Below are 23,713 nucleotides of genomic sequence, written 5' to 3' on the forward strand. Positions count from 1 at the left end.
TGCGTCTTGACTGAGAACAGCCCTTAGCCGTGTTATATTGGCCATATACCACACCCCCTCTGGCTTAAATATAGGACTTTTCTGAAACTCAAAAGACGCTGTCCCCTACTACAGATCTCCTCACCCACCTTTATGGTTGAATATCCCCTCCATCTCCAGGGAAGAGCGTGAGTGGGCGATGCAGAGCATGGTGCAGGGTACCAGTCCCTCGTGGGCAGGGGAGCGGTCCGTGGTCCTCACCAGACACCAGTCAGGCTTGTCATGGCACCTCTCCAGAACCTCTACAGTCTGGCCCCTCCGGACGGTCAGCTCGTTGCTGTTACCAGCCATGAAGTCATGGATCACCACGGTCAGCTCACAGCCGCCGGACAGCTGGAGGAGAGGAGAGAGAGATGGTCAGGGGGAATGTAGAATCCTAGGAGGAGGTGAATAGATCATGATTACATCATTCCCCTAAGAGGGTAAAGCAGGCAACATAGTCCTCAGGTCCTTTTTAACTCAAGCCTTCTCTTCATGATAAAACGTCATTTTAGAAATACTGTATGCTGTTCTCACCCGTCTATGTTCTGTGAGGCCAGAGAGATGACCAGAGTGTGTGCTCACCTTGTCACTGTCCAGTGTGTTCTGTGAGGTGCGTGAGGCAATAGAGATGGTGTCTGGTTGGCTGCTGCCATCACCCTGGCTGTCCAAGTCCTCTCCATCCCTATCAAACCCCAAACACAGACAGAGGTCAGTGTGTGTGTGTGTGTGTGTGTGTGTGTATACACGCATATAAGTGTATGTGTGTCTCTGTGTGTGTAGGTGTGTATAGTATAATAATGCACTTGTGTACCTGTACCTGCGGTGTCCCTTGTGGTGCTTGGCGGTGGCAGACTTCGGGATGTGTATGGGTTCCTTCAGAGCTCCTCTCAGGTGGATGGTTCGATCCTGAATCACCTCCCTGATGTGTTTGATCCAGTCCTGCTTGTTCTCAATGCTCGACGCCTGCCATTGGCCAGGGAGAAGGGGTCAAAGGTTACTTCCCAAAATCACCACGGTCTCTGAAGTCATATTTGAGTCTAAACAGTTCCATAGACCCCACTGGAGAAGAAACAGTTATATTCCAATACCCACATTAGCATACCATTTAGAATGCATGCGCATCACATGGCTTCATTCTAAGTAGTAAGCTAGTGTGGACATTGAAACACAGAAACGGAGAGTAGGAGAGGAGACAGAGAGCTCCACAGTAGAGTATTGAGATGCAGCTGAGGGCTGTGTTAGGTGTTAGGCTAGTTAGTACAGTATTACTCACCATCGATCCATGTTTGCATCCCTGACTTGGCTTTGGTTCAAATATAGAATAGAGAATTTCACTTTTTTGTTTTTAGTTCATTTATATGACATTTTCTATGAGGACAGAATGTCTGGAGATGACGGACGGACAACAGTCACAGTATGTTGGTGGTGGCCAGTTAATGGTTAATAAGGGCAGCACAGGTAGATGAGCAGAACAGGAACAGAGTCAATACACTGTGTTAGACACATCGGGTTAGGAGCAGGGACACATACATTTCCAACCACTGGCACAAACACAAAGCTTCAGTATTAAAACTAGCTTTGAGGTGGGTGCTCAAAAAAGTAAGATGTTTAGTTTGGTAAGGAGAGAAAAAAGAGAGAGCGATGGAAAGAGGAAGAAAGAAAGATGGAGAGAGAGAAGGAAAATTAAAGAAAGATGGGAGAGAGAGAAGGAAAATTAAAGAAAGAGGGTCAACATGTGAGGGGTCAAATCATTTAAAAAAAGAAGAGATCCATTTTTCTAGACAATAAATATGTATAGGCCTCGACTCCATACAAAGGATATAGAATGTAGTGGGAGCGTGTGGGAGCTTGAAGAATTGTTGGAGTTTAGGGGTTCAAGTTCATGTCAGTGGTGTTGGCGTAAGCATGTTAGCCCACGGTTGGTTAGTGAACGAACGGTTAATATTCAGAGATACAAACATAAACAAAACGGCCCAAGACGCAGATGTACTGTACTAGACTAGACTGTATGATAGAACAGCCATCAGACAGAACACAGAGAGATAAAGAGACCAGGGTAACAGATGTACTGTACTAGACTAGACTGTATGATAGAACAGCCATCAGACAGAACACAGAGAGATAAAGAGACCAGGGTAACAGATGTACTGTACTAGACTAGACTGTATGATAGAACAGCCATCAGACAGAACACAGAGAGATAACGAGACCAGGGTAACAGATGTACTGTACTAGACTAGACTGTATGATAGAACAGCCATCAGACAGAACACAGAGAGATAAAGAGACCAGGGTAACAGATGTACTGTACTAGACTAGACTGTATGATAGAACAGCCATCAGACAGAACACAGAGAGATAAAGAGACCAGGGTAACAGATGTACTGTACTAGACTAGACTGTATGATAGAACAGCCATCAGACAGAACACAGAGAGATAAAGAGACCAGGGTAACAGATGTACTGTACTAGACTAGACTGTATGATAGAACAGCCATCAGACAGAACACAGAGAGATAAAGAGACCAGGGTAACAGATGTACTGTACTAGACTAGACTGTATGATAGAACAGCCATCAGACAGAACACAGAGAGATAAAGAGACCAGGGTAACAGATGTACTGTACTAGACTAGACTGTATGATAGAACAGCCATCAGACAGAACACAGAGAGATAAAGAGACCAGGGTAACAGATGTACTGTACTAGACTAGACTGTATGATAGAACAGCCATCAGACAGAACACAGAGAGATAAAGAGACCAGGGTAACAGATGTACTGTACTAGACTAGACTGTATGATAGAACAGCCATCAGACAGAACACAGAGAGATAAAGAGACCAGGGTAACAGATGTACTGTACTAGACTAGACTGTATGATAGAACAGCCATCAGACAGAACACAGAGAGATAAAGAGACCAGGGTAACAGATGTACTGTACTAGACTAGACTGTATGATAGAACAGCCATCAGACAGAACACAGAGAGATAAAGAGACCAGGGTAACAGATGTACTGTACTAGACTAGACTGTATGATAGAACAGCCATCAGACAGAACACAGAGAGATAAAGAGACCAGGGTAACAGATGTACTGTACTAGACTAGACTGTATGATAGAACATCCATCAGACAGAACACAGAGAGATAAAGAGACCAGGGTAACAGATGTACTGTACTAGACTAGACTGTATGATAGAACAGCCATCAGACAGAACACAGAGAGATAAAGAGACCAGGGTAACAGATGTACTGTACTAGACTAGACTGTATGATAGAACAGCCATCAGACAGAACACAGAGAGATAAAGAGACCAGGGTAACAGATGTACTGTACTAGACTAGACTGTATGATAGAACAGCCATCAGACAGAACACAGAGAGATAAAGAGACCAGGGTAACAGATGTACTGTACTAGACTAGACTGTATGATAGAACAGTCATCAGACAGAACACAGAGAGATAAAGAGACCAGGGTAACATACGTATAGAGATCGAGAGAGGGAGAGAAATACAGAGAGAAACAAGAAACAGAGAAGCACATACGAAGCTTCACACAAAGCTTCACATCCACCAGACAGCAGCATAGATTCATGCAATCAAATGGGGAAGATGAAAAGAGGGGAGGAGAAGAGACGGAAAAGAAAAGATGGGACGTGAGGAAAGTAAAAGAAAGGAGGAGAGAGTAATAAGGCAGAGAGAGGGGGAGAGCGAGAGCAGAGGGGAGGAGATAGAGAGGAGAGGAGATAGAGAGGAGAGGTGAGGAGAGAGAGAGAGAGGGGATAGAGAGGAGAGGTGAGGAGAGGAGAGAGGAGAGGTGAGGAGATAGAGAGATGAGGAGAGAGGAGGAGAAGAGAGAGAGGAGAAGAGAGAGAGGAGATAGAGAGGAGAGGTGAGGAGAGAGAGAGAAGGGAGAGAGAGTAGGAGAAGAGGAGAGGAGGAGAAGAGAAAAGAGAGAGAAAGGAGAGGGAGAGGAGAGACGGAGAGGAGGAGAAGAGAGAGAGAGAGGAGGAGGAGAAGAGGAGAGGAGAGAAGGGAGAGAGAGGAGGAGAAGAGAGAGAGGAGATGGTGAGGAGAGAGAGAGAGAAGGGAGAGAGAGTAGGAGAAGAGGAGGAGAAGAGAGAGAGGAGAAGAGAGAGAGGAGATAGAGAGGAGAGGTGAGGAGAGAGAGAGAAGGGAGAGAGAGTAGGAGAAGAGGAGAGGAGGAGAAGAGAAAAGAGAGAGAAAGGAGAGGGAGAGGAGAGACGGAGAGGAGGAGAAGAGAGAGAGAGAGGAGGAGGAGAAGAGGAGAGGAGAGAAGGGAGAGAGAGGAGGAGAAGAGAGAGAGGAGATGGTGAGGAGAGAGAGAGAGAAGGGAGAGAGAGTAGGAGAAGAGGAGAGGAGGAGAAGAGAAAAGAGAGAGAAAGGAGAGGGAGAGGAGAGACGGAGAGGAGGAGAAGAGAGAGAGAGAGGAGGAGGAGAAGAGGAGAAGAGAGAAGGGAGAGAGAGGAGGAGAAGAGAGAGAGGAGATGGTGAGGAGAGAGAGAGAAGGGAGAGAGAGTAGGAGAAGAGGAGAGGAGGAGAAGAGAAAAGAGAGAGAAAGGAGAGGGAGAGGAGAGACTGAGAGGAGGAGAAGAGAGAGAGAGAGGAGAAGAGGAGAGAAGGGAGAGAGAGGAGGAGAAGAGAAAAGAGAGCAAAATGAGAGGGAGAGGAGAGAAGAGAGGAGGAGAAGAGAGAGAAGGGAGAGAGAGAAGGAGAAGAGAGAGAAGGGAGACAGAGGAGGAGAAGAGAGAGAGGAGGGAGAGAGAGGAGGAGAAGAGAGAGAGGAGGGGAGAGAGGGGAGGAGAAGAGGAGAGGAGGAGAAGAGGAAAGAGAAAAGAAAGAGAAAGGAGAGAAGAGAGATGAGCGGAAGGAGAGGGAGTGGAGAGAGAAGAGGAGAGAGGTATTCTTCTCTGTTCTTACCTTGAGTACGATCTTGTTGTCGGAGGTGGGGGTTCGTCCCACCCACAGAGCAAACTTACAGGGGTCTCCCTCAACGTGCTCTGTTACCCCCAACTCTGACGTCTGGAGAGAGGGAGACAAATTACTGCCATTTCATAGGAATTCCTTTGGCAATATGCAATACGTATCTGTCTATTTCAAGCCAATGACACACTAGAAACAGAGAGAGAGACACAACTAAAGAGAAAGAAAGACAGAGAGAGAGAGAGAGACAACTAATGAGAAAGAAAGACAGAGAGAGAGACACCTAAAGAGAAAGAAATACAGAGAGAGAGACACAACTAAAGAGAAAGAAAGACAGAGAGAGAGAGAGACACAACTAATGAGAAAGAAAGACAGAGAGAGAGAGACACACAACTAAAGAGAAAGAAAGACAGAGAGAGACACAACTAAGAGAAAGAAAGACAGAGAGAGAGAGAGACAACTAAAGAGAAAGAAAGACAGAGAGAGAGACACACAACTAAAGAGAAAGAAAGACAGAGAGAGAGACACAACTAATGAGAAAGAAAGACAGAGAGAGAGACACAACTAAAGAGAAAGAAAGACAGAGAGAGAGAGAGAGACACAACTAAAGAGAAAGAAAGACAGAGAGAGAGAGAGAGACACAACTAAAGAGTAAGAAAGACAGAGAGAGAGAGAGACACAACTAAAGAGTAAGAAAGACAGAGAGAGAGAGACACAACTAAAGAGAAAGAAAGACAGAGAGAGAGAGAGACACAACTAAAGAGAAAGAAAGACAGAGAGAGAGAGAGACACAACTAAAGAGAAAGAAAGACAGAGAGAGAGAGAGACACAACTAAAGAGAAAGAAAGACAGAGAGAGAGACACAACTAAAGAGTAAGAAAGACAGAGAGAGAGAGAGAGAGAGAGACACAACTAAAGAGAAAGAAAGAAAGACAGAGAGAGAGAGACACAACTAATGAGAAAGACAGAGAGAGAGACACAACTAAAGAGAAAGAAAGACAGAGAGAGAGAGAGAGAGACAACTAAAGAGTAAGAAAGACAGAGAGAGAGAGACACAACTAAAGAGAAAGAAAGACAGAGAGAGAGAGAGAGACACAACTAAAGAGAAAGAAAGACAGAGAGAGAGACCACAACTAAAGAGAAAGAAAGACAGAGAGAGAGAGACAACTAAAGAGAAAGAAGACAGAGAGAGAGAGAGACACAACTAATGAGAAAGAAAGACAGAGAGAGAGAGACACAACTAATGAGAAAGAAAGACAGAGAGAGAGAGACACAACTAATGAGAAAGAAAGATAGAGAGAGAGACACAACTAAAGACAAAGAAAGACAGAGAGAGAGAGAGAGACAACTAAAGACAAAGAAGACAGAGAGAGAGAGAGAGACAACTAAAGACAAAGAAAGACAGAGAGAGAGAGAGAGACAACTAAAGAGAAAGAAAGACAGAGAGAGAGAGAGACACAACTAAAGAGAAAGAAAGACAGAGAGAGAGACACAACTAAAGAGAAAGAAAGACAGAGAGAGAGACACAACTAAAGAGAAAGAAAGACAGAGAGAGAGAGAGACACACAACTAAAGAGAAAGACAGAGAGAGAGAGAGAGAGACACAACTAAAGAGAAAGAAATACAGAGAGAGAGAGACACAACTAAAGAGAAAGACAGAGAGAGAGAGAGAGAGACACACAACTAAAGAGTAAGAAAGACAGAGAGAGAGAGAGAGACCACAACTAAAGAGAAAGAAAGACAGAGAGAGACACAACTAATGAGAAAGAAAGACAGAGAGAGACACAACTAAAGAGAAAGAAAGACAGAGAAAGAGAGACAACTAAAGAGAAAGACAGAGAGAGAGAGAGAGACACACACAACTAAAGAGAAAGAAAGACAGAGAGAGAGAGAGAGACACAACTAATGAGAAAGAAAGACAGAGAGAGAGACACAACTAAAGAGAAAGAAAAGACAGAGAGAGAGAGAGAGAGACCCAACTAATGAGAAAGAAAGACAGAGAGAGAGAGACACACAACTAAAGAGAAAGAAAGACAGAGAGAGAGAGACACAACTAATGAGAAAGAAAGACAGAGAGAGAGAGGACACAACTAAAGAGAAAGAAAGACAGAGAGAGAGAGAGACCCAACTAATGAGAAAGAAAGACAGAGAGAGAGAGACACAACTAATGAGAAAGAAAGACAGAGAGAGAGAGAGAGAGAGAGAGACAACTAAAGAGAAAGAAAGACAGAGAGAGAGACACACAACTAAAGAGAAAGAAAGACAGAGAGAGAGAGACACACAACTAAAGAGAAAGAAAGACAGAGAGAGAGAGAGAGACACAACTAATGAGAAAGAAAGACAGACAGAGAGACACAACTAAAGAGAAAGAAAGACAGAGAGAGAGAGAGACCCAACTAATGAGAAAGAAAGACAGAGAGAGAGAGACACAACTAATGAGAAAGAAAGACAGAGAGAGAGAGAGACAGAACTAATGAGAAAGAAAGAAAGACAGAGAGAGAGACACAACTAAAGAGAAAGAAAGACAGAGAGAGAGACACAACTAAAGAGAAAGAAAGACAGAGAGAGAGACACAACTAATGAGAAAGAAAGACAGAGAGAGAGAGAGACACACAACTAAAGAGAAAGAAAGACAGAGAGAGAGAGACACACAACTAATGAGAAAGAAATACAGAGAGAGAGACCCAACTAATGAGAAAGAAAGACAGAGAGAGAGACAACTAAAGAGAAAGAAAGACAGAGAGAGAGAGACAACTAAAGAGAAAGAAAGACAGAGAGAGAGAGAGACACAACTAATGAGAAAGAAAGACAGAGAGAGAGAGACACAACTAATGAGAAAGAAAGACAGAGAGAGAGAGACACAACTAATGAGAAAGAAAGACAGAGAGAGAGACACAACTAAAGACAAAGACAGAGAGAGAGAGAGAGACAACTAAAGACAAAGAAAGACAGAGAGAGAGAGAGAGACAACTAAAGAGAAAGAAAGACAGAGAGAGAGAGAGACACAACTAAAGAGAAAGAAAGACAGAGAGAGAGACACAACTAAAGAGAAAGAAAGACAGAGAGAGAGACACAACTAAAGAGAAAGAAAGACAGAGAGAGAGAGAGACACAACTAAAGAGAAAGAAAGACAGATAGAGAGAGAGAGACAGACAAAGGGAACAACTAAAACAGAAAAGAGAAAGAGACAAGAGAGAGAGAATGTTGTACTCACGTAAAGTCTGCTCTTGTACATGTACTTGCTCCGTCCGTTGGAGTCTTTGACCTCCTTGCTGAAGATGAGGGACATCTCGAAGAGGAAGAGGTGACGCTCGCGTCCCTTACGGATCAGAGTTTTAGGATCCCACACATGGAAGGACTCCTGCAGGATTAACTCTCCCTGAGACTCGATGTTCTCGTCGAAACCTACAGGAGAGGGGGAGTGAGGGAGTGAGGGAGGGGGGAGGAAGAGAGTGTTCAAGAAAGAGTTCCTTCACCATGCGCATGTGCATAAGAATTGTTGACTTTGAAAGTGTGTGCGTGTATGTGCACGTGTGTATGCGCGTGTGTGTGTATGTGTCTCTCACCCTCCAGCATTGAGAGGTGCATGGCGTCGTTGGCTCTCTTGGGGACACTGAGCATGACCTCCAGTCCATCCTTGATCTCTCCTTTCCCCTCCTCACAGCATGTCAGCAGCTCCTACATATACCAGAGAGGTGCCATCAACAAATACCATTTGAAAGCAAATATGTCATATTAATTGTAAATGATAATATGCCCATTAGGTGGATTACCCATAACCTGGGATGTACTGGTGAACAAAAAGATGAGCTGAACGCCAGCCGAGATGGCATGTACCGTAAACACTGATGCTAACTAGTGTGATGGGTGCATAAAAGCTACTCACCAAATAAAAAGGTATGTCCCTACATTCCTGCTCATCACTATGTAAACATAAGCAAATATAAACAAACATTTGTAGAGGTTGTGTGTGCTTTATAAAAGTGGGTTGCTATGGTTACCTTGAGCAGGAGCTGGTACTTGGTGATTCGCTGAACAGGCTTGATCAGGTAGGAGGAGATGGAGTTGGCCAATCGGTGCCTCTGCTGGATCTCCTGTACACGCCCACACAGAGAAACACATTGGGTGTGATTGGGTGCAGGGAGCTGTCACTCACAGTATGGGCCAATAGGAGGGCAGGGTACTCACGTCAAAGTAGGGTCCAGCATGCTCTAAGATGAGCTGGGTGGAGTCTGGTTTGTTCTTACAGTAGTTGACGTACATCTGGAACTTATCAGCCTGGACACACAGATACACAACAAAGAGTTAAAACAAATGTAGCTACTCAAAAGTGCCTAGTTAAATAAAGGCTAAATAAATGAATACAATTTTTAAAAAGGCATGTGTTTCCTTTTTGACCAATCACATATAAGTAGAGATATTAAGTCTTTATACCTGTCCTAAGAAATCCTTATTTGTACCTGTCCTTACATGTCCTAAGAAATCACTATTTCCACCTATCCTAAGAAATCACTATTTCCACCTATCCTTACATGTCCTAAGAAATCATTATTTGTACCTATCCTTACATGTCCTAAGAAATCATTATTTGTACATGTCCTAAGAAATCATTATTTGTACCTGTCCTAAGAAATCATTATTTGTGCCTGTCCAAAGAAATCATTATTTGTACCTGTCCTAAGAAATCATTATTTGTACCTGTCCTAAGAAATCATTATTTGTACCTACCCTTACATGTCCTAAGAAATCATTATTTGTACATGTCCTAGGAAAACATTATTTGTACCTGTCCTAAGAAATCATTATTTGTACCTGTCCTAAGAAATCATGATGACTCCTTGTTGTCCCCAGTCCACCTGGCTGTGCTGCTGCTCCAGTTTAAACTGTTCTGCTTGTGGCTATGGAATCCTGACCTGTTCACCGGACGTGCTACCCCAGACCTATTATTTGACCATGCTGGTCATTTATGAACATTTGAACATCTTGGCCATGTTCTGTTATAATCTCCACCCGGCACAGCCAGAAGAGGACTGGCCACCCCTCATAGCCTGGTTCCTCTCTAGGTTTCTTCCTAGGTTTTGGCCTTTCCAGGGAGTTTTTCCTAGCCAACGTGCTTCAACACCTGCATTGTTTGCTGTTTGGGGTTTTAGGCTGGGTTTCTATACAGCACTTGAGATATGAGCTGATGTAAGAAGGGCTATATAAATACATTTTATTTTTTATTTTATTTGATGTCAAGTTACTTTGACTTTTTCCTTAAAACGTGTTTTCCTTAAAACTTGCTAAAGCATGTAGGTGTAGCATGTAATGTCTACACCTGTTGTATTCGGCACATGTGACAAATACAATTTGATTTTGATCACAAACCTACATTCGGCCATTTTATGAACCAACTCACTGGTCTTAAGAAAGACAAGAACAGATACACACTCACTCACCCAGGTGACAAAGCAGTGGCCCACATCTTCTGGTAGCTGTTCATACTTCTCCAGCTCTTTGAGAAAGATACTGTTGAAAAAGGAGAGAAGAGGAGAGGGAGGAAGAGAGAGAGAGCGAGAGGATGTGAGCGAACACCATAAAAGCAGAGAATAACTCCTGTTAGTATACAAAGCTTCAGCACTGGAAATGAACCTGATAGTGGATATAGCTTGTTGTGGATGTACAGGGACAATGGCTCAGGGAGCGGGACTTACTTGTGATGGAACTCATAGAGGTCCACCATGTTCCCGAAGATGATGTGTTCCTTGTTGACGATGCCAGGAGGGATCTCCTCTACCCCACTTGTCATCTCCCACAGGTACGTCTGGAGGGAGGAGGATGGAGAGGGGGGGTTAGATCACACACACGGAGGGGCCAGATATATCCGATCCATTGAGTCACAGCTGCTGCATTTAACGGAAATCTACACGGCAACCCTACATGTTATATGTGCATGTGTTGTGTTATTGGTCTTCCATGTTGGTCAGATGTTTGTCCACGTGTGTTGTGTTATTGGTCTTCCATGTTGGTCAGATGTTTGTCCACGTGTGTTGTGTTAAAATGTCACAAGGTGGCGCCAGACAGTGGCAGCAGAAGCCCACTATAGGTTAGGGGGTAGACAAAGAGAGAGAGTAGGTTTACTTACGTCCGTACACTCCCTCAGGTCTCTCACATAGGTCTTCTCTGTCTGGATCAGCTCAGCCATGATGAACCTACATACACACACGCGTGCACACACAGACACGTGCGCAAACACAGACACGCGCGCACACACAGACACGCGCACACACAGACACGCGCACACACAGACACGCGCACACACAGACACGCGCAAACACAGACACGCGCACACACAGACACGCTCAAACACAGACACGCGCACACACAGACACGCGCGCACACACAGACACACGGTTAGCCTCTTTTGCTGATTCATATCATTATCAATAGAATACTTTTAGTCCCTCTGCTCTGTCCATTTACACGGATGAATCTGGTCAAAGTCGTGTCTAGTTGTGGCTGTTTAGTGTGTGTGTGTGTGTGTGTGTCCTGTAGTAGTACTGCAGTTGTAGTTATGACATGATGAGTGGGGATGACTGGTTGATTGGCTTTTGGGCTTGCTTGATTATGAGTGTCACTGATCTAAATCGGTGTCAGGAAGTTAAGAGGAAGTGATGACGTACTCCTTCCTGCGAGCGGACTTGCGTTTCTCCTCGTTGAGTTCGTGAGCCGCGTCTCTCAGCTTGACCTCTGACCCCTGAGGTGTGGCCGGAATGATGTCCAACTGGAGATCCTTACTCTGACAGAGAGAGAGGGAGAGAGGCATGGAGGGAGAAGTTTGGAGAGACATGGGGAGAGATGATTTAAAAAAATGTAAATCCCCAAAAGTATCCAAAAAGTACTTATAAAGAGCGTAGTTATTTTATTATTATTAGGGAATGGACCAATGTTTCTGCTTAAAGCCATCTTCAGTGTGTAGAGATCATTCTTCATAATGGTTTCCAGCAACCATTATATAGACACCTCACCTCACCCCACCTCACCTCATTTCCCCCCACCCCACCTCACCCCACCTCACCTCACTCCACCTCACCCCACTCACTCCACCTCACCCCACCCCACTCCACCTCACCCCACCTCATTTCACCCCACCTCACCCCAACCCAACCCAGCTCACCCCAACCCACCCCACCTCACCCCACCCCACCTCACCTCACCCACCATCCCAACCAACCCCCCACCATTCCAACCCCCCTACACCCCCTTGACTCACAGCCTTGGAGTTAGAGTCAGATGAGATGCCCAGTGCCTTCTCCAGACTGGTCCGGTACTTGTCCATACGCAGGGAGAAGTCTCTGTAGCGTTTGTCCACCGCTGTCACCCACTTCTTTATCTCCACAGCGTGACTATGGCCCTTATCACAGAAGCCATCCGCTAGCTGGATCAGCAGCTTCACACGCTCTTTGGTTTGCTGGAGGGAGAGGGGGGAGGGATGGGGAGGAGGAGAGAGGGGAGAGAGATAGGGTTTGATTTAAAATGTGTAATGTTTGGTCCCCAAAAAATTATGACGTGAATATGTGTGTGTGTGTGTGTGTGTGTGTGTGTGTGTGTGTGTGTGTGTCTGTGTGTGTGCGCGCGCGCGTTCTTTTCTACCCTGGCTGTGATGTGGAAGTCTTCGTGCTCCTTCAGCAGCTCCTGTGTGTGGTGGATACTGGAGCCGGTGGAGGTGTGTGTTGACAGGTAGAACTCTCCGGTGTCATGGATCCATTCCAGAGCCTGGGGACACACACACAGACCATTGAGGTGGACATTAAGGAAAAGAGAGAGACAGAGATTACAGATGAGAGGACAGAAACAGAGAATGGAATAGAGCTTTGAGTAAGAAAGACAAAGAGAGCTAGAGAGAGCTGGAGAGAGATGGAGAGAGATAAAGAGAGATTGAGAGAGCTAAAGAGAGATGGAGAAAGCTGGAGAGAGATGGAGAGAGTTGGAGAGAGATAAAGAGAGATTGAGAGAGCTAAAGAGAGATTGAGAGAGCTAAAGAGAGATGGAGAGAGCTGGAGAGAGATGGAGAAAGTTGGAGAGAGTTGGAGAGAGATTGAGAGAGCTAAAGAGAGATGGAGAGCTCAAGAGAGATGGAGAGAGCTGGAGAGAGATGGAGAGAGTTGGAGAGAGATAAAGAGAGATTGAGAGAGCTAAAGCGAGATGGAGAGCTAAAGATAGATGGAGAAAGCTGGAGAGAGATGGAGAAAGCTGGAGAGAGATGGAGAAAGCTGGAGAGAGATGGAGAGAGATGGAGAGAGATAAAGAGAGATGGAGAGAGATAAAGAGAGATGGTGAGAGATAAAGAGAGATGGAGAGAGCTAAAGAGAGATGGAGAGAGCTAAAGAGAGATGGAGAGAGTTAAAGAGAGATGGAGAGAGATGTAGAGAGCTAAAGAGAGATGGAGAGAGATGTAGAGGGCTAAAGAGAGATGGAGAGAGCTAAAGAGAGATGGAGAGAGATGGAGAGCTAAAGAGAGGTGGAGAGAGCTAAAGAGAGATGGAGAGAGCTAAAGAGAGATGGAGAGAGTTAAAGAGAGATGGAGAGAGATGTAGAGAGCTAAAGAGAGATGGAGAGAGCTGTAGAGAGATGGAGAGAGATGGAGAGAGCTAAAGAGAGATGGAGAGAGCTGTAGAGAGATGGAGAGAGATGGAGAGAGATGTAGAGGGCTAAAGAGAGATGGAGAGAGCTAAAGAGAGATGGAGAGAGATGGAGAGCTAAAGAGAGGTGGAGAGAGCTAAAGAGAGATGGAGAGAGCTAAAGAGAGATGGAGAGAGTTAAAGAGAGATGGAGAGAGATGTAGAGAGCTAAAGAGAGATGGAGAGAGCTGTAGAGAGATGGAGAGAGATGGAGAGAGCTAAAGAGAGATGGAGAGAGCTGTAGAGAGATGGAGAGAGATGGAGAGAGCTAAATAAAGATGGAGAGAGCTAAAGAGAGCTAAAGAGAGATGGAGAGAGCTAAAGAGAGCTGGAGAGAGATGGAGAGAGCTAAAGAGAGCTGGAGAGAGATGGAGAGAGCTAAAGAGAGATGGAGAGAGCTAAAGAGAGCTGGAGAGAGATGGAGAGAGCTAAAGAGAGATGGAGAGAGCTAAAGAGAGATGGAGAGAGCTAAAGAGAGATGGAGAGAGCTAAAGAGAGATGGAGAGAGATGGAGAGAGCTAAAGAAAGATGGAGAGAGCTAAAGAGAGCTAAAGAGAGATGGAGAGAGCTAAAGAGAGATGGGGAGAGATGGAGAGAGCTAAAGAGAGATGGAGAGAGCTAAAGAGAGCTGGAGAGAGATGGAGAGAGCTAAAGAGAGATGGAGAGAGCTAAAGAGAGATGGAGAGAGCTACAGAGAGATGGAGAGAGCTAAAGAGAGATGGAGAGAGATGGAGAGAGCTAAAGAGAGCTGGAGAGAGATGGAGAGAGCTAGAGAGAGATGGAGAGAGATGGAGAGAGCTAAAGAGAGATGGAGAAAGCTAGAGAGATGTAGAGAGCTAAAGAGAGATGGAGAGAGATGTAGAGAGATGTAGAGAGCTAGAGATGGAGAGAGATAAAGAGAGATGGAGAGAGCTAGAGAGAGATGGAGAGAGCTAGAGAGAGATGGAGAGAGCTAGAGAGTGCAGGAGAGAGCTAGAGAGAGATGGAGAGAGCTAAAGAGAGATGGAGAGAGCTAGAGAGATGGAGAGAGCTAGAGAGAGATGGAGAGAGATGTAGAGAGATGTAGAGAGCTAGAGATGGAGAGAGATGTAGAGAGATGGAGAGAGCTAGAGAGATGGAGAGAGCTAGAGAGATGGAGAGAGCTAGAGAGAGATGGAGAGAGATGGAGAGAGCTAGAGAGATGGAGAGAGCTAAAGAGAGATGGAGAGAGATGAGGAGAGCTAGAGAGAGATGGAGAGAGCTAAAGAGAGATGGAGAGATGTAGAGAGCTAGAGAGAGATGGAGAGAGCTAGAGAGAGATGGAGAGAGCTAAAGAGAGATGGAGAAAGATCAGGAGAGCTAGAGAGAGATGGAGAGAGCTAGAGAGAGTGTGTAAATTGTGTGTGTACCTGCTTGGCGCTGCGTTCGAACACCACGTATTGCTGGCACTGGTCTAACCGTCTTTTCCTCATGGTCCAGAAATGGAGAACACGGTTCTCTCTCTGTAACAACTCATTCAGGATGTCTGACCGCAACACAAACACAGAGATTACACTAGATTAGATAGATTGATGTTTTGTGGTTGCTTTAGGAATAGGTAAAAGGTAGAATTACCACACAGTGTGTGTGTATGTGTGTGATACTCACTCTTGACCTGTTGTTCCGGTGCTTTGACATGGCTGAGCATCCCAGGCATGTTAACACTGTTCCTGTGCATGTACTTCAGGAACACATCAGCATTGCGTCTGGCCAGGGTACATGCCTAGAGAAACACACACACAGTTAGAGACATGGGTCATTGCTGTATACGTGTGTGTGTGTGTGTGTGTGTGTGTGTGTGTTCTTACCTTGAGGAAGGCCTCTTTCTGTTCCAGGTGTTTGCTGATCATGGGGGTGACGTGATCTGACTCACAGTTAGGACCCAGTTTGTCAGCCCCCCCACACCAGTCCTCTTCCCTCTTATACTCCTGCTCCAGGCTCTCCAACACACTGCACACCTACAGATCACAACACAGTATTAAAACTACAGCTCCCATAATGCCACACCAGCTCTCTTCCCTCTTATACTCCTGCTCCAGGCTCTACAACACACTGCACACCTACAGATCACAACACAGGATTAAAACTACAGCTCCCATAACACACCACAGCTCCCATGACATTCCAGGAGGCTTTCCAGCACACCTACAGGACACAGCACAGGCTCCGCCAGTCTCCTTAACTGAAGCTAATCTACTAACGTAACTAGCTAGTTAGCTCTACTAGAGCTAACTGAACTGGATACCAAGAGCAATAGCGCCCCCTACCTGTTTGGAGGTCTTGTAGATGGCTACAGAAGTATTTATCTAACGATGTTATTAGGGAATTACAACACCTATTAGAGTACTATCTCCCTACCTGTCATTACATAATAACACCATAACTATAACAGCCACAGCACCCCCTACCTGTTCGGAGGTCTTGTAGAAGGCTACAGAGGCATTGACCAGCTTCAGCCTGTCCTCCATCTTTAACATGAGCTGCTGCCAGTGAGACGCTACGTTCTCAGCACAGTCTCTGATCAGGTCCATGTCATAGTGGTTGGCCTGCAGTAACGCCTCAGCCTTCTGCTGCACCTGCAGAGCACTCTGGTGGGTTTTCTACGAGGAGGACAGCAGAGAGGGATGAGGAGAGACACAGAATATCGTAGCTCTGTCTGGCACCTTATAGTAGAGTTTTATTCTAGAATATCAGATATGTTTAAAGAAATGAGCGAGGGAAAAGGTAAACAGGAGGGGGGAAAGCCAAAGAAAGTGGGAGAGATGAAGTGAAATCTGAGCTTGTGAGATCAGGCTGGTTAAACAAGGCTAAAGGGATATAGAGCTACTGTAGAGAGAAAGAAACATAAAGAGAGAATATATATATATATATATATATATATATATGTACTTATTATTGTGTATAAAAAGGATGTGTATTGGTGTTTGCGTCACGGAGTGATGAGCTCACCTCGATGGCATGCTGGAACTGTTCGTGTTCTCTCTGTAGTTGTTCTGCTTCCTGTAGAGAACTGGCTGTGATCAGACCAGCATTCAGCATAGACTCCCCATTACGGATCCAGCCCAGGACCTGCACAGACCAGGAACAAGGATAGAAGTTATCATGAGAAAATTTTATTATGGTTTCCACTGGTACTTGGTTGGTATTTACTATGGTATTATTTCTACTGGTATTTAATAGGAGATTATGTGGTATCAATTGATGGTTTTGGTGTCAACTGTGTGTGTGTGTGTGTGTATACCTGTTTGACTTCGGCCTGCAGGTGTCGTAACTGTACACACTGCTCCTGGTGTGTGTGTGTGTGTATACCTGTTTGACTTCGGTCTGCAGGTGTCGTAACTGTACACACTGCTCCTGGTGTGTGTGTGTGTGTGTATACCTGTTTGACTTCGGCCTGTAGGTGCCTCAGCTGTACACACTGCTCCAGGTGTCTCCTGTGTTGTTCGCCTGCGACGTCCAACTCCTGCTGCTTCTCATGGAGAAACTCCAGCAGGTCCTGAACACGAGTAGCCATGTCCACATCCCTGTCACACAGCAACTCTACACCTGGAGGGAGAGGACAGGGAGAGGATAGGGAGAGGACAGGGAGAGATGGGAAAAGAGAAGAGAGGGAGAGGACAGGGAGAGATGGGAAAAGAGAAGAGAGGGATAGGACAGGGAGAGATGGGAAAAGAGAAGAGAGGGATAGGACAGGGAGAGATGGGAAAAGAGAAGAGAGGGAGAGGACAGGGAGAGGATAGGGATAGATGGGAAAAGAGAAGAGAGGGAGAGGACAGGGAGAGGATAGGGATAGATGGGAAAAGAGAAGAGAGGGAGAGGACAGGGAGAGGACAGAGAGAGGACAGGGAGAGGACAGTGAGAGATGGGAAAAGAGAAGAGAGGGAGAGAAAGGCAAGGAGAGAGAGCAAGTCATTCCACTCCTCCTACAAAACGGGCTATCACAGTAGCTCATTTTCTGTGTGTCTGTGTGTGTGTGTGTGTGTGTCTGCATATGTAAGCTCTATTGTGCACACGTGTGTACTGCTACTCACCAGAGGCCTGTACTTCGTTGACGTACTGCAACAGTTCCTGTCCCTGGTGGATGACATCAAAGGTCAGGTTGTTCATGGTCAGGGCCTTGTCAGCGTGGTGCTGGAGTCTCTGTTCTGCCAAGGTTAGGTCCTCTGTATCAAACTCACTCATCTGAACACTCAACTCCTCGTTCCATGACTCCAGGTCTGAGATGATCTAGGGGGAGGGAGAGAGATAGGTGAGATATATAGACTCCAGGTCTGAGATGATCTAGGGGGAGGGAGAGAGAGATAGGTGAGATATATAGACTCCAGGTCTGAGATGATCTGAGGGAGGGAGAGAGAGAGAGAGAGAGAGAGAGAGAGAGAGATATATAGACTCCAGGTCTGAGATGATCTGAGAGAGAGAGAGAGAGAGAGAGAGAGAGAGAGAGAGAGAGAGATATAGACTCCAGGTCTGAGATGATCTGAGAGAGAGAGAGAGAGAGAGAGAGAGAGAGAGAGAGCGAGAGAGAGAGAGAGAGAGAGAGAGAGAGAGAGAGAGAGAGAGAGAGAGAGAGAGAGAGAGAGAGAGAGAGAGAGATGAAATATATAGACTCCAGGTCTGAGATTATCTGGGGGGAGAAAGAGAGAGAGATAGGTGAGATGTATAGACTTCAGGTCTGAGATGATCTAGGGGGAGGGAGAGAGATAGGTGAGATATATAGACTCCAGGTCTGAGATTATCTGGGGGGAGAAAGAGAGAGAGATAGGTGAGATATATAGACTCCAGGTCTGAGATCTGAGATTATCTGGGGGGAGAAAGACAGAGATAGGTGAGATATATAGACTCCAGGTCTGAGATTATCTGGGGGGAGAAAGAGAGAGAGATAGGTGAGATGTATAGACTTCAGGTCTGAGATGATCTAGGGGGAGGGAGAGAGATAGGTGAGATATATAGACTCCAGGTCTGAGATGATCTAGGGGGAGGGAGAGAGATAGGTGAGATATATAGACTTCAGGTCTGAGATTATCTGGGCGGAGAAAGAGAGAGAGATAGGTGAGATATATAGACTTCAGGTCTGAGATGATCTAGGGGGAGGGAGAGAGATAGGTGAGATATATAGACTCCAGGTCTGAGATGATCTAGGGGGAGGGAGAGAGATAGGTGAGATATATAGACTCCAGGTCTGAGATGATCTAGGGGAGGGAGAGAGATAGGTGAGATATATAGACACCAGGTCTGAGATGATCTAGGGGGAGGGAGAGAGATAGGTGAGATATATAGACTCCAGGTCTGAGATTATCTGGGGGGAGAAAGAGAGAGAGATAGGTGAGATATATAGACTCCAGGTCTGAGATGATCTAGGCGGAGGGAGAGAGAGAGATAGGTGAGATATATAGACTTCAGGTCTGAGATGATCTGAGAAAAACCGAGAGAGAGTGGGACAAAGACCGAGACAAAGACCGAGACAAAGACCGAGACAAAGACCGAGACAGGTGTGGATACACACAAGTACACACATAAGGAAAAACTTGCACACACACGAGGTGAGGAGACACACACACACATATAAGGTGAAGATACACACACGAGGTGAGGAGACACACACACACATATAAGGTGAAGATACACACACGAGGTGAGGAGACACACACACACATATAAGGTGAAGATACACACACGAGGTGAGGAGACACACACACATATATAAGGTGAAGATACACACACGAGGAGAGGAGACACACACACATAAGGTGAAGATACACACAGGAGGTGAGGAAACACACACACATATATAAGGTGAAGATACACACACGAGGTGAGGAAACACACACACATATATAAGGTGAAGATACACACACGAGGGGAGGAAACACACACACACATATATAAGGTGAAGATACACACACGAGGTGAGGAAACACACACACATATATAAGGTGAAGATACACACACGAGGTGAGGAGACACACACACACATATAAGGTGAAGATACACACACGAGGTGAGGAAACACACACACATATAAGGTGAAGATACACACACGAGGTGAGGAAACACACACACACATATATAAGGTGAAGATACACACACGAGGTGAGGAAACACACACACATATATAAGGTGAAGATACACACACGAGGTGAGGAGACACACACACACATATAAGGTGAAGATACACACACGAGGTGAGGAGACACACACACACATATAAGGTGAAGATACACACACGAGGTGAGGAGACACACACACACATATAAGGTGAAGATACACACACGAGGTGAGGAGACACACACACACATATAAGGTGAAGATACACACACGAGGTGAGGAAACACACACACATATAAGGTGAAGATACACACACGAGGTGAGGAGACACACACACACATATAAGGTGAAGATACACACACGAGGTGAGGAAACACACACACATATAAGGTGAAGATACACACACGAGGTGAGGAAACACACACACACATATATAAGGTGAAGATACACACACGAGGTGAGGAAACACACACACATATATAAGGTGAAGATACACACACGAGGTGAGGAGACACACACACACATATAAGGTGAAGATACACACACGAGGTGAGGAAACACACACACATATAAGGTGAAGATACACACACGAGGTGAGGAGACACACACACACATATAAGGTGAAGATACACACACGAGGTGAGGAGACACACACACACATATAAGGTGAAGATACACACACGAGGTGAGGAAACACACACACATATAAGGTGAAGATACACACACGAGGTGAGGAGACACACACACACATATAAGGTGAAGATACACACACGAGGTGAGGAAACACACACACATATAAGGTGAAGATACACACACGAGGTGAGGAGACACACACACACACATATAAGGTGAAGATACACACACGAGGTGAGGAGACACACACACACATATAAGGTGAAGATACACACACGAGGTGAGGAGACACACACACACATATAAGGTGAAGATACACACACGAGGTGAGGAAACACACACATAAGGTGAAGATACACACACACAAGGTGAGGAGACACACACACATAAGGTGACGATACACACACGAGGTGAGGAGACACACACACACATATAAGGTGAAGATACACACACGAGGTGAGGAAACACACACACATATAAGGTGAAGATACACACACGAGGTGAGGAAACACACACACACATATATAAGGTGAAGATACACACACGAGGTGAGGAAACACACACACATATATAAGGTGAAGATACACACACGAGGTGAGGAGACACACACACACATATAAGGTGAAGATACACACACGAGGTGAGGAAACACACACACATATAAGGTGAAGATACACACACGAGGTGAGGAGACACACACACATATAAGGTGAAGATACACACACGAGGTGAGGAGACACACACACACATATAAGGTGAAGATACACACACGAGGTGAGGAAACACACACACATATAAGGTGAAGATACACACACGAGGTGAGGAGACACACACACACATATAAGGTGAAGATACACACACGAGGTGAGGGAAACACACACACATATAAGGTGAAGATACACACACGAGGTGAGGAGACACACACACACACATATAAGGTGAAGATACACACACGAGGTGAGGAGACACACACACACATATAAGGTGAAGATACACACACGAGGTGAGGAGACACACACACACATATAAGGTGAAGATACACACACGAGGTGAGGAAACACACACATAAGGTGAAGATACACACACACAAGGTGAGGAGACACACACACATAAGGTGACGATACACACACGAGGTGAGGAGACACACACACACACATAAGGTGAAGATACACACAGGAGGTGAGGAGACACACACACATAAGGTGAAGATTACACACAGGAGGTGAGGAGACACACGCACATAAGGTGAAGATACACACACACACAAGGTGAGGAGACACACACACATACGGTGAAGATACACACACGAGGTGAGGAGACACACACACATAAGGTGAAGATTCACACACGTGGTGAGGAGACACACACACATAAGTTGAAGATACACACACGTGTATGACATTTATCAGGTCATCTGAAGACTACATTTAACCACTGCCCTAAAGAAGAGACAAGGGTACTTCACAGGAACCACCTTTGCCACACACGCCCTTTCCACACACTCACATCGATGGCGTCCCTCTCGAAGATGCGTAGCTGCAGGAAGAGTTCTAGTTTGATCTTCCTCTCCTGAAACAGCTCCTCCATCTGAGCCTGGGCCTCATCCAGCTGCTGTAGAACACTCTCTATGTGGTTTATAGAGCTGTTGTGGGGAGTCTTGTTACTGGAGATAGCAGAGTCCCTACGACACGAGAGAACACACACACACACACACACACACTGAAGAAAATACAAAGTTGGACGGACACACACACCTTATTCGGTGCAGCGGTAATTTCACTGGCACTGCTTCAATCATTGTATAATCACACACACACGCGCACATGCACACACACACACACCTCTAATCTCTCACACACACAGTGTTGTAGCAGAGTCCTGGGGGATGTTACACAATAAGCCACACTGAATTATGAAACCAGCATTATGTAACAATACTCAGAGGACAGAATACACCAGGGATGGAGACAGAGAGAGATCGCTTCAGTGTGTGTGTGTGTGTGTGTGTGTGTGTGTGTGTGTGTGTGTGTGTGTGTAGGAGGGCCAGGTCTCACCCCACACACTTGATGAAAATACAACCAGAATCCTGGTCAGAGCAGTCAAATTCATGCAGCTCTTCTAACTGTCAACCTCCTACTCCTTCTCATCTCTTCCTCATCTCTCATCTCTCAATTCCCTTTCTCTCTGCTCTGCCAGTTCACTATGGGAGGATGCTGTTCTCTCTCTCTCCTCTGCCAGTTCACTATGGGAGGATGCTGTTCTCTCTCTCTCTCCTATGCCAGTTCACTATGGGAGAATGCTGTTCTCTCGCTCTCTCCGCTGCCAGTTCACTATGGGAGGATGCTGTTCTCTCGCTCTCTCCTCTGCCAGTTCACTATGGGAGGATGCTGTTCTCTCTCTCCATCCTCTGCCAGTTCACTATGGGAGGCTGTTGGTTCTCTCTCTCTCTCCATCCTCTGCCAGTTCACTATGGGAGGCTGTTGGTTCTCTCTCTCTCTCTCCATCCTCTGTCAGATCACTATGGGAGGATGCTGTTCTCTCTCTCTCTTCTCTGCCAGTTCACAATGGGAGGATGCTGTTGTCTCTCTCTCTCTACCTCCTCTGTCAGATCACTATGGGAGGATGCTGTTCTCTCTCTCTTCTCTGCCAGTTCACTATGGGAGGATGCTGTTGTCTCTCTCTCTCTACCTCCTCTGTCAGATCACTATGGGAGGATGCTGTTCTCTCTCTCTCTTCTCTGCCAGTTCACTATGGGAGGATGCTGTTCTCTCTCTCTCTTCTCTGCCAGTTCACAATGGGAGGATGCTGTTGTCTCTCTCTCTCCTCTGCCAGTTCACTATGGGAGGCTGCTGGTTCTCTCTCTCTCTCCTCTACCAGTTCACTATGGGAGGCTGTTGGTTGTCTCTCTCTCTCCTCTGCCAGTTCACTATGGGAGGCTGTTGGTTCTCAATTCAATTCAATTCAAGGGCTTTATTGGCATGGGAAACATGTGTTAACATTGCCAAAGCAAGTGAGGTAGATAATATATAAAGTGAATATAAAAAGTGAAATAAACAATACAAATTAACAGTAAACATCACACATACAGAAGTTTCAAAACAATAAAGACATTACAAATGTCATATTATATATATACAGTGTTTTAACAATGTACAAATGGTAAAGGACACAAGATAAAATAAATAAGCATAGATATGGGTTGTATTTACAATGGTGTGTGTTCTTCACTGGTTGCACTTTTCTCGTGGCAACGGGTCACAAATCTTGCTGCTGTGATGGCACACTGTGGAATTTCACCCAGTAGTTATGGGAGTTTTTCAAAATTGGATTTGTTTTCGAATTCTTTGTGGATCTGTGTAATCTGAGGGAAATATGTCTCTCTAATATGGT

At 45.4% G+C, this 23,713-nt stretch overlaps 1 protein-coding gene across 7 annotated transcripts in view; it reads right to left on the minus strand.

Annotated features, from left to right (window-relative positions):
- Nucleotides 1-23,713, minus strand: part of LOC109908624 (triple functional domain protein) — a 122,415-nt gene that overhangs the window by 23,030 nt on the left and 75,672 nt on the right. For 3 of the 7 annotated variants that reach the window (XM_031793332.1, XM_031793334.1, XM_031793338.1), the window contains 23 exons: nucleotides 21,830-22,004; nucleotides 17,677-17,872; nucleotides 17,025-17,191; nucleotides 16,595-16,714; nucleotides 16,054-16,245; nucleotides 15,454-15,603; nucleotides 15,254-15,368; nucleotides 15,016-15,131; nucleotides 12,600-12,722; nucleotides 12,220-12,417; nucleotides 11,630-11,745; nucleotides 11,092-11,158; nucleotides 10,661-10,770; nucleotides 10,406-10,475; nucleotides 9,156-9,245; nucleotides 8,969-9,061; nucleotides 8,534-8,645; nucleotides 8,182-8,372; nucleotides 4,965-5,066; nucleotides 1,295-1,324; nucleotides 833-984; nucleotides 604-703; nucleotides 129-372 (listed from right to left, as the gene is read on the minus strand). In XM_031793332.1, coding sequence (XP_031649192.1) covers nucleotides 129-372; nucleotides 604-703; nucleotides 833-984; nucleotides 1,295-1,324; nucleotides 4,965-5,066; nucleotides 8,182-8,372; nucleotides 8,534-8,645; nucleotides 8,969-9,061; nucleotides 9,156-9,245; nucleotides 10,406-10,475; nucleotides 10,661-10,770; nucleotides 11,092-11,158; nucleotides 11,630-11,745; nucleotides 12,220-12,417; nucleotides 12,600-12,722; nucleotides 15,016-15,131; nucleotides 15,254-15,368; nucleotides 15,454-15,603; nucleotides 16,054-16,245; nucleotides 16,595-16,714; nucleotides 17,025-17,191; nucleotides 17,677-17,872; nucleotides 21,830-22,004 — 3,029 coding nt within the window. The remainder of the gene's footprint in view (nucleotides 1-128; nucleotides 373-603; nucleotides 704-832; nucleotides 985-1,294; nucleotides 1,325-4,964; nucleotides 5,067-8,181; nucleotides 8,373-8,533; nucleotides 8,646-8,968; nucleotides 9,062-9,155; nucleotides 9,246-10,405; nucleotides 10,476-10,660; nucleotides 10,771-11,091; nucleotides 11,159-11,629; nucleotides 11,746-12,219; nucleotides 12,418-12,599; nucleotides 12,723-15,015; nucleotides 15,132-15,253; nucleotides 15,369-15,453; nucleotides 15,604-16,053; nucleotides 16,246-16,594; nucleotides 16,715-17,024; nucleotides 17,192-17,676; nucleotides 17,873-21,829; nucleotides 22,005-23,713) is intronic. The other 4 variants (XM_031793336.1, XM_031793337.1, XM_031793333.1 and 1 more) reach the window with 3 other exon arrangements.

The sequence above is a fragment of the Oncorhynchus kisutch genome, linkage group LG17 (assembly GCF_002021735.2).
Source record: "Oncorhynchus kisutch isolate 150728-3 linkage group LG17, Okis_V2, whole genome shotgun sequence".
Classification (NCBI taxonomy): domain Eukaryota; kingdom Metazoa; phylum Chordata; class Actinopteri; order Salmoniformes; family Salmonidae; genus Oncorhynchus; species Oncorhynchus kisutch.